At 40.8% G+C, this 14,059-nt stretch overlaps 1 protein-coding gene and 1 pseudogene across 1 annotated transcript in view; both read left to right on the top strand.

Moving 5' to 3' along the window:
• The window catches only part of PRKAR2A (protein kinase cAMP-dependent type II regulatory subunit alpha), a 102,275-nt gene that overhangs the window by 66,240 nt on the left and 21,976 nt on the right, over positions 1 to 14,059 (top strand). The window contains exon 5 of the mRNA XM_012771212.3: positions 7,214 to 7,320. Within this exon, the coding sequence (XP_012626666.1) occupies positions 7,214 to 7,320 (107 nt within the window). The remainder of the gene's footprint in view (positions 1 to 7,213; positions 7,321 to 14,059) is intronic.
• On the top strand, positions 7,331 to 11,955 carry LOC142873404 (proteasome subunit alpha type-6 pseudogene; annotated as a pseudogene).

Raw genomic sequence — 14,059 nt, 5'->3', positions numbered from 1 at the left:
CTCGGGAGGCTGAGGCAGAAGGATTGCTTGAGCCCAGGAGTTTGCTGTGAGCTAGGCTGACTCCCTGGCACTTACTCTAGCCTAGACAACAAAGCGAGACTCTGTCTCAAAAAAAAAAAAAAGTGCTTGGTTAAGACGGAAAAGGCATCATATTTGTGGGTGGAAGACATGAACAGAAATGTACTCTGATTGACTGCAATTGGATTCAGTACAATCCATGGTTTCAGGCATCCACTGAGGATCTTATAACATATTCTGCCAGATAAGGGGAGACTACTGTATTTTTCTGAGCTATTTTGGCATTTTCTCCAAGACAGTGCTGGTAATTTGACGACCATGCAGTTGGTCATGTTGCAAGGAAATGCTTAGGTTTGTGTGACCCTGGCTTAGTTTGGAGGGACTGAATTTACACTATAAAGAAAGAGATTTCTCTGTAGATGCTGGTGTGTAGTTATTTTCATCAATAGCAGTTAATCCACTGGAAATGTGCGATTACTTCCCACACCTCAGATATGGGGCATCTCTTGTTACTGCTTCTCAGTGAAGACCTCAGGTGTCGAGCACTTCTTGTTAATGGTATGTGTTTGCAAGGCCTAGCATAGGCTCTATACCCTGGGCCTTCTCTTGGTGGTGGAAATAGAGAGCAATGGCTGCATACTGAGGATAGGTATCCTAGTGCATTTGGACTGCTATAACAAAACATCATAAACTGAGTGGCTTATAAACAATGGAAATTTCTCATAGTTCTGAAGTCTGGGAAGTCCATGATCAAGATGTACTAGCAGATTTGGTGTCTGATGAGAGGCCCACTTCCTGATTAATAGATGGCTGTCTTCTTTGTGTTTCCTCACATGGTAGAAGGAGAGAGAGGGCTTTCTAGGGTCTCTTTCATAAGGGCACTAATTCCATTTATGATCTAATAACCCTCCAAAGGCCTTACCTCCTAATACCATCACACTGGGAATTAGGTTTTAACGTACAAATTTTGAAGTTACATGAACATTTGGTCTGTAGCAATAGTGAGCCTTCAGATTTCCTGTTTCTCCTCTACTTGGAAGGCCGCACACTAAAACCACATGAGTGGCTGAGGTGCTAGGCCTATTGAGGAATCCCAGAATGTGCAGTCAGGAAGATTGGGATTAGATTTCCCCTACACACTCCTACCAAAAAAAGGCTTCTGAAGACATTTCCACAGTCCTCCCTGGGAATCTGGCTGGTCAGTCAAGAGACTCAACCAACCATGGTATCTGTAAACTAGTCTATTTGGTAGTGTGTGGTTTACAGGAATAGCTTTAACTTTAGAGTTTGTTAGTCTTAGACTGAGTAAAACAAGGACCATGAGCTCAAGGAAAGGCTGATTGTGAGAAACTTTGGTCTTTGTCAGCTGTTTTCCCCAGAAGAACCATCTGTGTAAATAGAAAGGGGACTTGTTTCTTTATCAACTGTGAATAAAACCTGTAAATTTTTTTTTCAGCCAGGGTCTTACTATGGTGCCCAGGCTGGTCTAGAATGAACTCCTGGTCTCAAGCAAGCCTCCTGTCTCAGCCTCTCAAGTAGCTGGGACTACATGCATGAGCCACTGTGCCCAGCAGTCTCTTGTAAACTTTATACCTTCACAGTCGTTATAAGGGAGGTTTCTATGTCAGCCTGATATTTGGAGTTTTCTTAGTAATAGAGAATAGTTTTACCATTTTAATATTAAAAAATAATAACTGAATTTTCAAATTAATTTATATTTTTCCAACAGTTTATACTAAAAATATTCAAACAACAGCAAAGTCAAAAGAATTTTTTTTTTTTTTTGAGACAATCTTGCTCTGTCACCCAGGGCTAGAGTGCTGTGGCGTCAGCCTAGCTCACAGCAACCTCAAACTCCTGGGCTCAAGCAGTCCTCCTGCCTCAGCCTCCAGAGTAGCTAGGACTACAGGCATGTGCCACCACACCCTAATTTTTCTATTTTTAGTAGAGACGAAGTCTTACTCTTGCTCAGGCTGGTCTTGAACTCCTGACCTTAAGCAATCCAGAGTGCTAGGATTACATTACAGGCATGAGCCACCACACCAGCTAATTTTTTCTTTTCTTTTTTTTTTTTTTTTTTGTAGAGGTGGGGTCTCCCTCTTCCTCAGGCTTGGTCTCCAACTCCTGAGCTCAAACTATATCCGCCTGCCTTGGCCTCCCAGAGTGCTAGGATTACAGGTGTGAGCCACCTCGCCCAGCCCAAGTCAAAAGAATTTTACAGGATATGTATATATCTACTGCCTTTATTTTTTTTTATTTTTTTTTTTTCTTGGAAAGAAAGGTGATGCTGAAACTGCCTTTAACATTTTACTATGCTTGCTGTATCACATACCATTTATCTATCTCTCAGCAAAGGGGTCAGCAGACTTTTCTTCAAAGAGCCAAATAGTAAATATTTCTCACACAGCTACTCAACTCTGCCTTTGTAGCAGGAAACTAGCCATAAATAATATATCAATGAAAGGGTTGCTGCACACAGTGGCTCCACACCTGTAATCCTAGCACTTTGAGAGGCCAAGGCAAAAAGATTGCTTAGGGCCAGAAGTTTGAAACCAGCCTGGGCAACATAGCAAGACCCTGTTGCTACAAAAAAAAAGAAAAAATTTAGCTGGACATGGTACTGTATACCTGTTATCCCAGCTACTTCAGAGGCTGAAGCAGGAGGATCACTTGAGCCTAGGAGTTTGAGGTTGCTGTAAGCCATGATGATGTCACGCTGCACTCCCGTTGGAACAACAGTGTGAGACCCTGCCTCAAACAAGAAAACAAAACAAAACAAAAAAACACACACCAAAAACTGTGTGGCTGTGTTCCAGTAAAATATTCTTTATAAAAATACGTGACAATTTGCTGGCCTCTGCATTAACACATCTTTTCAGGAGTGCTTTTCAGAGTAAATTTCAGATGTCAGTATATTTTCCCCTAAATACTTTGACATGCATATCATGAACTAGAGTTCAATATTTGTTTATAGTTTTTCAGTGTAAAGCATACATACAGTGAAATGCACAAGTCGTTTAGAAAATTTTTTGGAGAAAGTCTTGCTGTGTTGCCCAGGCTGACCTTGAACTCCTGGTCTCAAGCTAATCTGAGCAGCTGAGACTACAGGCAGGCACCACCTCGCCTGACTAAATGCATAAATCTTAAGTGTACATTAGCTGAGATTTGAGAAATGCATACACTTAAGTAACCCAAAACCCTACCAAAATAGAGAACATTGCCACCATCCCAAAAATGTACCCCTAATGCTGCATCTTGATCAATTATTGCCCTCCTCCCTCCAGAGATAATTACTGTTTTGATTTATTCTATAATCTATTAGTTTTGCCTGGTCTAGAATTTCCCATTAATATAAATGAAATTGTACAATATATACTCTCATGTGAGGCTACTTTTACTCAGCACAATGTTTTTGAAGTTCATCCATGTTGTTGTCTGTACCAGTTCATTCCTTTTTATTTTTACATTTTATTTTGGACAAATTTTATTTTATTATTTATTTAGTTTATTTTTAAAGATGGGATCTTGCTCTTTCAGCCAGGCTTGAGTGCAGTGGCACAATCATAGCTCACTGCAGCTATGGTCCCACATTGCGTTTAGTTATTTCTTCTTAGTTTCCTCTAATCTATGTAGTTTTCAGTTCTTCCTGATCTTGATACTGAAGAGTACTCAATAGTTATTCTGTAGAATGTTCTTCAATTTGATATTGTCTGATGTTCTTCCTGATTTTAGAATATGGTTATACATTTTTGGCCAGACTACTACAGAAATTATAGTGAGTCCTCAGAGCATCACATCAAGGGGTTCATTATGTCAGTATGTCTTATTGCCAGTGGTGCTAGTTCATTCCCTTTTATTGCTTAGCAGTATTTCATTGTACAAAAATACCAATTTATTCAGTTTTCTGTTAATAAATACCTGGTCTGCTAGTTTTTAACTATTATGAATAATACTATGAATATGTTGTAAAGTCTTTTTGTGAACATTTTTTCCCATTTCTCTTGGGTAAAATACTGGAGGGCAAAATTGCTGAGTTGTAGGGTAGGCTTGATTTTGCGAAAAATCTATCAGATCTTTTTCAAAGTGGTTGTACCATTTTTCTTTTCCTTTCCTTTTCTTTTTGTTTTTTTGAGACACAGTCTTGCTCTGTTACACTGGGTAGAGTACAGTGGTGTCATCATAGCTCACTGCAACCTCAAACTCCTGGGCTCAAACAATATCCACACGTAGCTGGTGGGGATCCCCATGTAGCTGGTACTACAGGCATGTACCACAAAACACAGCTAATTTTTCTATTTTAGTAGACACAGGGTTTCACTATTGCTTAGGCTAGTCTCCAACTCCTGAGCTCAAGTGATCCTCCCACATCGACTCCCATAGTGCTAGGATTACAGACATGAGCCACCGTACTCAGCTGGTTGTACCAGTTTTCATTCCTACCAATAATGTATGGGATTTCCAGTTCTACACATTTTTACCAACATGTCAGAGTTTTTAAATTTTAGCCAGTCTGGTTAGTGTATTTGTTTCAAATTTTAAAATTTATTTTCTCTTTTTGAGACAGGGTCTCACTCCGTCATACCAGTTAGAGTGCAGTTAGCATCATCATGGCTCATTGTAACCTCAAACTCCTGGGCCCAGGTGATCCTCCTGCCCCAGCCTCCCAAGCAGCTAGGACTACAGGCATGCACCACCATGTCTGGCTAATTTTTTCTATTGTTAGTTGTTTGGCTAATTTCTTTCTATTTATAGTAGAGATGGAGTCTTGCTCTTGCTCACACTGGTCTTGAACTCCTGACCTTGAGCAATCCTCCTGCCTCGGCCTTCCAGAGTGTTAGGATTACAGGCGTGAGCCACTCTGCCCGGCCAAAAACTGTTTTTCATTTATGAATATGTTTAAGACATCATAGCTCTTCACCACTAAATACTTGAGGGTGTATTTTCTAAGAACAAGGATATTCTCTTATTTTAACACAAGATTATTAATAAGCTCAAGAAATTTAACATTATGTAATAATATCAGCTAAAACATTCCATACTTAAATTTTTCTAGTTTTCCCAATGAAGTTCTGTAGCTTTTTCTTCTGTTTTTTAATACTGAATCGCATATAATAAATCCTCACTTAACATTGTTGATAGGCTTGGAAACTGACTTTAAGCAAAACAGCCTATAACAAACTAACGTTTTTTCTCATCAATGTTATAACAAAATGATGTTACTTGAGGACAGTTTCTGAGAACCTATTGACCATGGTAAGTGATAATGTATTTTCTTTGGTTGTCACGGTGTTATTTTAGTCCTGTCTAACCTAGAATGCTCCCCTTTCCCCCACCGTATTTTATATCTCATGATACATGTTTTTGAAGAGTCTAAGCTAGAAGAAGAAAAGTTACTCAGAACAAGAGGCTTCCAACAGTCACCCCATAGGCCAGGTATACTTGTGTGTGTTTGGTCTGTAGTGTATGTGAAAATTTTATTTTATTACCAGTGTTCTGATCAATTTCTGGCAATACTAGGTTCACATTCCAATGAATGTGGATGGCATGTGAGTAGTAAGCCATCCCTTTTAGTATTTGTCAGCTTGTACAGTATTGAATACACGTGGAACTAAAATGCTTTTTGGTGATATTCAGTTATTTTAGGTAAAACAGTCACTCTGACAGAATATTAAATCACTTAGAATTGTGCAGCAATAAAATTATTCCCTTGCCAAGTCTTCACTCTACATTCCTCCAAAGAGAAAGTCTCTTTCTGAGATAAAGCTGGCATTCTTTTTTTTTTTTGAGACAGAGTTTCACTTTGTGCCCAGGCTAGAGTGAATGTCATGGCATCAGCCTAGCTCACGGCAACCTCAAACTCCTGGGCTCAAGCGATCCTCCTGCCTCAGCCTCCCGAGTAGCTGGGACTACAGGCATGCGCCACCATGCCCAGCTAATTTTTTGTATATATATTTTTAGTTGGCCAATTAATTTCTTTCTATTTTTAGTAGAGACTGGGTCTCGCCCAGGCTGGTTCGAACTCCTGACCTTGAGCGATCCGCCTGCCTCGGCCTCCCTGAGTGCTAGGATTACAGGCGTGAGCCACCACGCCTGGCCTAAGCTGGCATAATGTATTTCGTTTGGTTGTCACAGTGTTATTTTAGTCCTGTCTAACCTAGAATGCTCCCCTTTCCCCCACCGTATTTTATATCTCATGATACATGTTTTTGAAGAGTCTAAGCTCTTCAAAAACATGTCCCCCAACAGTCACTGATCTCCCCATTCCCAGGGGACAGGAGAATACTGGCCCCTGTCTGAGACCACTGTGTCGTTAGAATTTAATAGTATTGTTTTCTTATCAGTACAATTATTAATATCTTCTGGTTATGGCAGGTAATGTTGGTAAGTAATTGTATGTGTTATATATAAATGAAATAATATTAGCTATCTAATATTGTTTAATAGCTCTAATTAATAGAGTACCTGTTGTTTAATAAATATCTTCTTTAGATTTTTCTTCTTTGGTCATAAAAATTAAGAAGCTAGAAACTTTATTATACCCTTTAAAAAAAATTTTTTTTGAGACAAGGTCTTGTTGTGTTGCCCAAGCTGGTCTAGAACTCCTGGCCTGAAGCAATCCTCCTGAGGAGCTGGGATCATAGGCAGGTGCCATTGCATTTAGCCCTTCTTACATGTGAAGAAACATAAGCTCAGTGAGGTTAAGTGATGTGTTTGGTTAGCCAGAGGCAGTTGTGTACCTGTATGAGATAACCTCCAAGGCCATCACAGCCCTTTAGATTTGATGATTCTGTTAAGGTCAACACCTATAGGAAATAGGAAGGTGGTGGCACGTGACTTTGCACATGACATACTGGAGCCATCAAGGCAAATGACAATTATGTGGGTGTGGCTGAGAGAATATAGACCATGATTTAAATTTTTTTTTTTTTTGGTAAATTGTGAAAAGCTTTTTCAAAACAGTACTGCCTCAGAACACTTGGCAGTGTGCTCTCTCCTGGGGTACACGTAGGTTCAAAGCTGCATGGTCCCAGGAAAGCATTTGTTTCAGATAGCCTCTAATTTTCTTAACAGTATGGTGTGGGAACAGTCTGGTGTGAGGACTTCTGTTATATAGTGACAAATTAACATAAGCATCGTCATTGCCTTTTTTTAGCAAATGTAAAAGCAATCTTTTCTCCTTATGTATACCCTGCAGGAACAGCTTTCTCAAGTCCTCGATGCCATGTTTGAAAGGATAGTCAAAATTGACGAGCATGTCATTGACCAAGGAGATGATGGAGACAACTTTTATGTCATAGAACGGTAGGAGATGGAGCTTTGCAGTTGTGTGGCTGTGCTTAATTGGATTGATGATTCACGGGAGATGCTTTCCCCTATGCTGTGTTCATCCCAGAGAGGCCTAAGCCAGATGAATAAGCTTCCCTAAGCCTTGTGAGGGTCCACAGCCTGCCCCCTCTACCTGTTGTTTTCCTAAGTCCTAAAGACAACTCATATTTGAGGAACCACCATCTACAGTAGAAAATCTCCTTTACAGTTAGAGGAGGAATACAAGACATGCTCTATATAAACATGATGTTATTTGCCAGTGTTCAAGTGAATTGATTCCCTGAAGAATAGCCATAGCACTAGATTGTTGTTTGGATCTTTGAACTCCAGCCTGATTTTACACATAAATACAGTGTCCTGACCTCCAATCCCCTAGTCCCCTCTGGCTCTGTTCCAGGTATAAGCCGTGTTGGGAAAAATGAAATATTTGGGTTTGATCTTCTCACCCTACTGAGTCCTAACCTCTTGAGCTGTTAGTATCCTCTTCAGCTTGGGATGGGTGCTTCTGATCCCCCTTCAGTACTGACAGGAACACTTTTTTTTTTCCTGACAGGAACACTTTTACCAGAGTTTAAGGTGTTGCTTTACCAATTATCTTCCATTAATTTAAAATTTTTTTTCTTTTGAAGTAATTTCAGAGTTATTTAAAAGTTGTACAAATAATGCAAAAACTTATCATCACAGGTTCCCCAGCTTAATGTTCTCCTTTGCTTTATCAAGTTGTTTGAGAGTATGTTGCAGGTATAATGCCCCTTAATTGGGCCAAGCACAGTGGCTCATGCCTGTAATCCTAGCACTCTGGGAGGTTGCGGTGGGAGGATTGCTTGAAATCAGGAATTTGAGACCAGCCTCAACAAGAGTGAGACCCAATGTCTACAAAAAATAGAAACGTTAGCCAAGCATGGTGGTGCACACCTATTGTCCCAGCTACTCAGGAGGCTGAGGCAGGAGGATCATTTGAACCCAGGAGTTTGAGGTTTCAGTGAGCTCAGACGATGCCACTGCACTCTAGCCAGAGTGACAGAGCAAGACCCTGTTTCAAAAAAAAAAGCCCCTTTATCTCTGAATACCTTAATGTGCATTGCCTGAAAGTAAGAACATTCTCTCACTTATGTACAGAACAATTATAAAAATCACAAATTAATATTTATACAATACTACATCTAATATACACACCTTATTCAGGTTTTTCCAGCTGTTCTGCGTTTTTTGTTTGTTTTTGTTTGTTTGTTTGTTTTCTTTTTAGAGACAGAGTCTTGCTCTCGCTCTGCTGCCCAGACTGGAATGCAGTGGTACAATTATAGGTCATTACAGCCTTGAACTCCTGGGCTTAAGTGATCCTCTTGCCTCAGCCTCTAGAGTAGCCAGGACTATAGGTGCCTCCCACCAAACCCAGCTAATTTTTAAATTTTTTGTGAAGATGGGTTCTTGCTTTGTTGTCTAGGCTGGTCTTGAACTCTGGCCTCAAGTGATCTTCCTCCTTCAATCTCCCAAAGTGCTGGGATTAAATGTGTGCCACCACATCTGGCCATGTTCTCTTGATTTTTAAGGTTCTTTTAATCTCCATCAAGTAGCTATAGTAGATTCAATTGGTCCCCTTTATTGTTTGCTTCTTTTTTAAAGACAGAGTCTTACTCTGTTGCCTGGGCTAGAGTGCCATGGCATCAGCCTAACTCACAGCAACCTCAAACTCCTGGGCTCAAGTGATCCTTCTGCCTCAGCCTCCCGAGTAGCTGGGACTACAGGCATTAGCCTGGCTTATTTTTTCTATATATTTTTAAACTTGTCCAGCTAATTTCTTTCTATTTTTAGTAGAGACGGGGGTCTCACTCTTGCTCAGGCTGGTCTTGAACTCCTGACTTTGAGTTATCCTCCCGCCTCAGCCTCCCAGAGAGCTAGGATTACAGGCGTGAGCCACCACAACCAGCCAACAACAAAGATTTTTTAAAAAATTTTCCCACTATTTAGAGGAGGATCTAAATGGGATAGGTCAAAAGAGATTCTCTGCAGTGCTTCTGCCTGAAATGGTTTGTATCACTCCCAAAGTTATAGTTAGTGTCACCTGGAGGAGAGACTAAAAACACTTCAACATATTTACTCTGAATTCCATGTTTCCCACTCATGGCTTTATTACTTCTGCCTTGGCTACCAGACCTAGTACAGGTCAGCCTCTCTATTGAGTGGTGAGCTCCCTTGAGAGCTGGATTGATGCCACATAACTGATACTACAGTGAATTGTTTTATTCTCTGCTTTTCTTTTAATATATGATACTTAGTGATTTTATCAGACAAGTAGAGGATCTTTATAGGAAATTTAGAATATAAAAAAATTAAAAACAGGATAGAAAGCAGTTTAGCCATAATCTCATTTCTTTTTTTCTTTTCTTTTTTTTTTTTGAGACAGAGTCTCACTTTATTGCCCAGGCTAGAGTGAGTGCCGTGGCATCAGCCTAGCTCACAGAAACCTCAAACTCCTGGGCTCAAGCAATCCTCCTGCCTCAGCCTCCCAAGTAGCTGGGACTACAGGCATGCGCCACCATGCCCAGCTAATTTTTTCTCTATATATTAGTTGGCCAATTAATTTCTTTCTATTTATAGTAGAGACGGGGTCTCCATCTTGCTCAGGCTAGTCTTGAACTCCTGAGTTCAAACGATCCGCCTGCCTCAGCCTCCCAGAAAGCTAGGATTATAGGCGTGAGCCACTGCGCCCGGCCCATAATCTCATTTCTATAGTGTATCCTTTTGTTGTTTTTTTTCCATGCTTTACTGTTGAAGTCAGACTCCTCTCCCAAAATTTGGTTCAGATGTCAAGATTGGTGATACTATATATATACTAAAAGGGTATGAAATGGTTTATTACATAATGAGTCTTTTAGGGAGAATAGGGAAGTCTCCCAAGCAGGTCCAAAAATGACTTGAGACGGTGGGGAGAGGTGACTGGCTTGTGATTTTAGGGTGGTTAGAAGGTGGGACTAAATCAGGGTACTGTTACACATGGGTTGGCATTTGTATTGTTTGATTTGAATTCCCTGTCAGCATCTAAGGAGGGAGCACCCAGGCTTTCTTGTCAGCTTGCCCAAACATGGGACAGAAGAAAAAGAGTGAGTGGAATGATAGGGTTTGATGTTTGATTATTGGTAGCTTTCAGGCTGTCAATAATCAAACATCACAAATGGAGTTGAGACCAGGCAATGTGGCTCATACCTGTAATCCCAGCACTTTGGGAGGCTGAGGCAGGAGGGTCACTTGAGACCAGGAGTTTGAGAACAGCCTGGGCAACATAGTGAGACTCCATCTCTACAAAAAATTTAAAAAATAGCAGAGCTATTCAGGAGGCTAAGGCAAGAGGATTGCTTGATGCCAGGAGTCCTAGGCTGCAGTGAACTGTGTTCACATCACTGCACTCTAATCTGGATGACAAAGTGAGACCCTGTCTCTTAAAAGGTAAAAATTTTTTTAAATAAAATATTATGGTTGCTATAACTTCCAGAAGGAGCTTGTATACCTGGTGCAGGAGCTGTGGGGCCCAGATACTGTGCTTGAAGTAGTGGGTGCACCAACGTGTCCCATGGTTCCAGCACCGGTTTTGACTGCCACAATACCATTTCTTTTACCCAAGGATTGACTCTAGACTCTACCAAGTCAAATATGTTTTTAAAGCTATTAACCAGGATGCCCTTACATCAGTAGCTATCAGAGGAAAAGACTGTGCAGTAATTGTCACACAGAAGAAAGTACCTGTTAAGTTCTTGGATTCCAGCACAGTGACTCACTTATTCAAGATAACCAGAAACATTGGCTGTATGATGACAGGAATGACAGTTGACAGCAGATTCCAGGTACAGAGGGCACACTATGAGACAGCTAATTAGAAATACAAGTATGGTTATGAGATTCCTGTGGACATGCTGTATGAAAGAATTGCCAACATTTCTCAGGTCTACACACAGAATGCTGAAATGAGGCCTCTTGGTTGTTGTATGATTTTAATTGGTATAGGTGAAGAACAAGGCCCTCAGGTGTACATGTATGATCGTGTAGGTTACTACTATGGGTTTAAAGCCACTGCAGCAGAAGTGAAACAAACTGAGTCAACCAGTTTCCTTGAAAAAAAAGTGAAGAAATTTGATTGGACATTTGAACAGACAGTGGAAACTGTGATTACATGCCTGTCTTCTATTAAATCGATTGATTTCAGACTTTCAAAAATAGAAGTTGGAATAGTTACAGTTGAAATCGTATATTCAGGATTCTTATAGAAGTAGAGATTGATGGTCACCTTGTTGCTCTAGCACAGAGAGATTAAACATTGTTGTTAGTTTACCAAATACATGACGCCACTTTTCTGCATGTTTGGCAGCAGCAAACCAACCTTATGGAGGCCCCTGAATTGAGAAAGGAACCTCTCCCACTCCTCCTATTGCTGTGAAGTGGTTAGGACTCTGTATAAATAAAAACAATTCTTTTGCAAATAAAATATTCCTTTTAACCATCTCTGCAGTTAAATCTTTTGCAATATCTTTGATTATGTTATCTCTTTAGGAATGACTAGAAATGGAATTGCTGTGTCAAAGGGTCTTTTTTCTTTTCTTTTCTTTTCTTTTTTTTTTTTTTTTTTTGAGACAGAGTCTCGCTTTGTTGCCCAGGCTAGAGTGAGTGCCGTGGCGTCAGCCTAGCTCACAGCAACCTCAAACTCCTGGGCTTAAGCAATCTTTCTGCCTCAGCCTCCCGAGTAGCTGGGACTACAGGTATGTGCCACTATGCCCGGCTAATTTTTTCTCTATATATTAGTTGGCCAATTAATTTTTCTATTTATAGTAAAGACGGGGTCTTGCTCTTGCTCAGGCTGGTTTCGAACTCTTGACCTTGAGCAATCCGCCCATCTGGGCCTCCCAGAGTGCTAGGATTACAGGGGTGAGCCACTGCGCCTGGCCCAAAGGGTCTTTTTAAGGCATTTGCTATATGTTTTAATTATCTTGTGGAAATTTTGAGAAGTTTGTTTACCTCAGTGATGTGTTGAGTGCCTATTTCTCCAAATGCTTGTCATTTCTGAATATTTTTTATTTGCAATCATTATCAATCAATAGGTAGAAAAGTATATTATATGCTTTGGCTAGGCTTGGTGGCTCAGGCCTGTAATCCTAGCACTCTGGAGGCCGAGGCAGGAGGATCGCTCAAGGTCAGGAGGAGTTCAAAACCAGCTTGAGCAAGAGTGAGACCTGCTCAAGGTCAGGAGTTCAAAACAGGCTTGAGCAAGAGTGAGACCCCGTCTCTACTAAAAAATAGAAAGAAATTAAATGGCCAGCTAAAAATATATAGAAAAAATTAGCCGGGCATGGTGGCACATGCCTGTAGTCCCCGCTACTTGAGAGGCTGAGGCAGAAGGATTGCTTGAGCCCAGGAGTTTGAGGTTTCTGTGAGCTAGGCTGATGCCACGGCACACTAGCCCAGGCAACAGAGTGAGACTGTGTCTCAGGAAAAAAAAAAAGTATATTATATGCTTTATTTTAATTATTTACACCCTAATTTTCACCAGAATATCAAAGAAAATCCATACAGTCATTTCAATACCTACAGCAAAGCATTTGACAAAATTCAACACCTTTTTGCAATAAAAATGATTAGCAAACTACCAAGAAAAGGGACTATCCCCATCTTGACCAGAGACATTTATAAAAAACCTACAGGCTGGGTACAGCGGTTCACACCTATAATCCCACCATGTTGCAGGGCTGAAGCAGGAGGATTACTTGAGGTCTGGAGTTCAAGACTAGCCTGAGCAACATCAGAGCGAGACCCCATCTCTACAAAAAAATTTTTAAAAAATTAGGCTTGGCGCGGTGGCTCACGCCTGTAATCCTAGCACTCTGAGAGGCCCAGGCGGGTGGATTACTCAAGGTCAAGAGTTTGAAACCAGCCTGAGCAAAAGCGAGACCCTGTCTCTACTATAAATAGAAAGAAATTAATTGCCCAACTAATATATATAGAAAAAATTATCCGGGTATGGTGGCGCATGCCTGTAGCCCCTGCTTCTTGGGAGGTGGAGGCAGTAGGATCGCTTGAGCCCAGGAGTTTGAGTTTGCTGTGAGCTAGGCTGATGCCACAGCACTCACTCTAGCCTGGGCAACAAAGCGAGACTCTGTCTCAAAAAAAAAAAAATTAGCTGCATATGGTGGCACACACCTGTAGTCCTAGCTACTCAGGAGGCTGAGGCAGGAAGATCATTTGAGCCCAGGAATTCAAGGTTACAGTGAGCTATAATCAGCTATGATTATAGCTCACTGTAACTCAGTGATCACTCTGTCACTCTGGGTGGGTGACAGAGTGAGACCCTGTCTCAAAAAAACAAAATCTACAGCTGATATTATACTCAATGGTGAAAGAGTGAATATTTTCCCCTTAAGATCAAGAATAAGACAAGGATGTCTGCACTCACTACTTCTATTCAATATTGTACTGGAAGTTCTGTTTAATGCAGTAAGGCAAAGAAATGGAAGGGAAAGATGAGAAAAAGGGAGGGAGGCAGGGAAAGAAGGAAGGAAAGACAGGCAAAGTCATAGCATAGAAAGTCAATGTACAAAAATCTGTTGTTTGGTTTTTTGTTGTTTTTTTTTTAAACACAGGGTCTCCCTCCATTGCTAGAGCCAGAGTGCAGTGGCACAATCATAGCTCACTGCAGCCTCGAGCTCCTGGGCTCAAGTGATCCTCCCACCTC

The sequence above is a fragment of the Microcebus murinus genome, chromosome 1 (genome assembly GCF_040939455.1).
Source record: "Microcebus murinus isolate Inina chromosome 1, M.murinus_Inina_mat1.0, whole genome shotgun sequence".
NCBI classification, from domain to species: domain Eukaryota; kingdom Metazoa; phylum Chordata; class Mammalia; order Primates; family Cheirogaleidae; genus Microcebus; species Microcebus murinus.
This window is presented reverse-complemented; position numbering and strand designations above follow the sequence as displayed.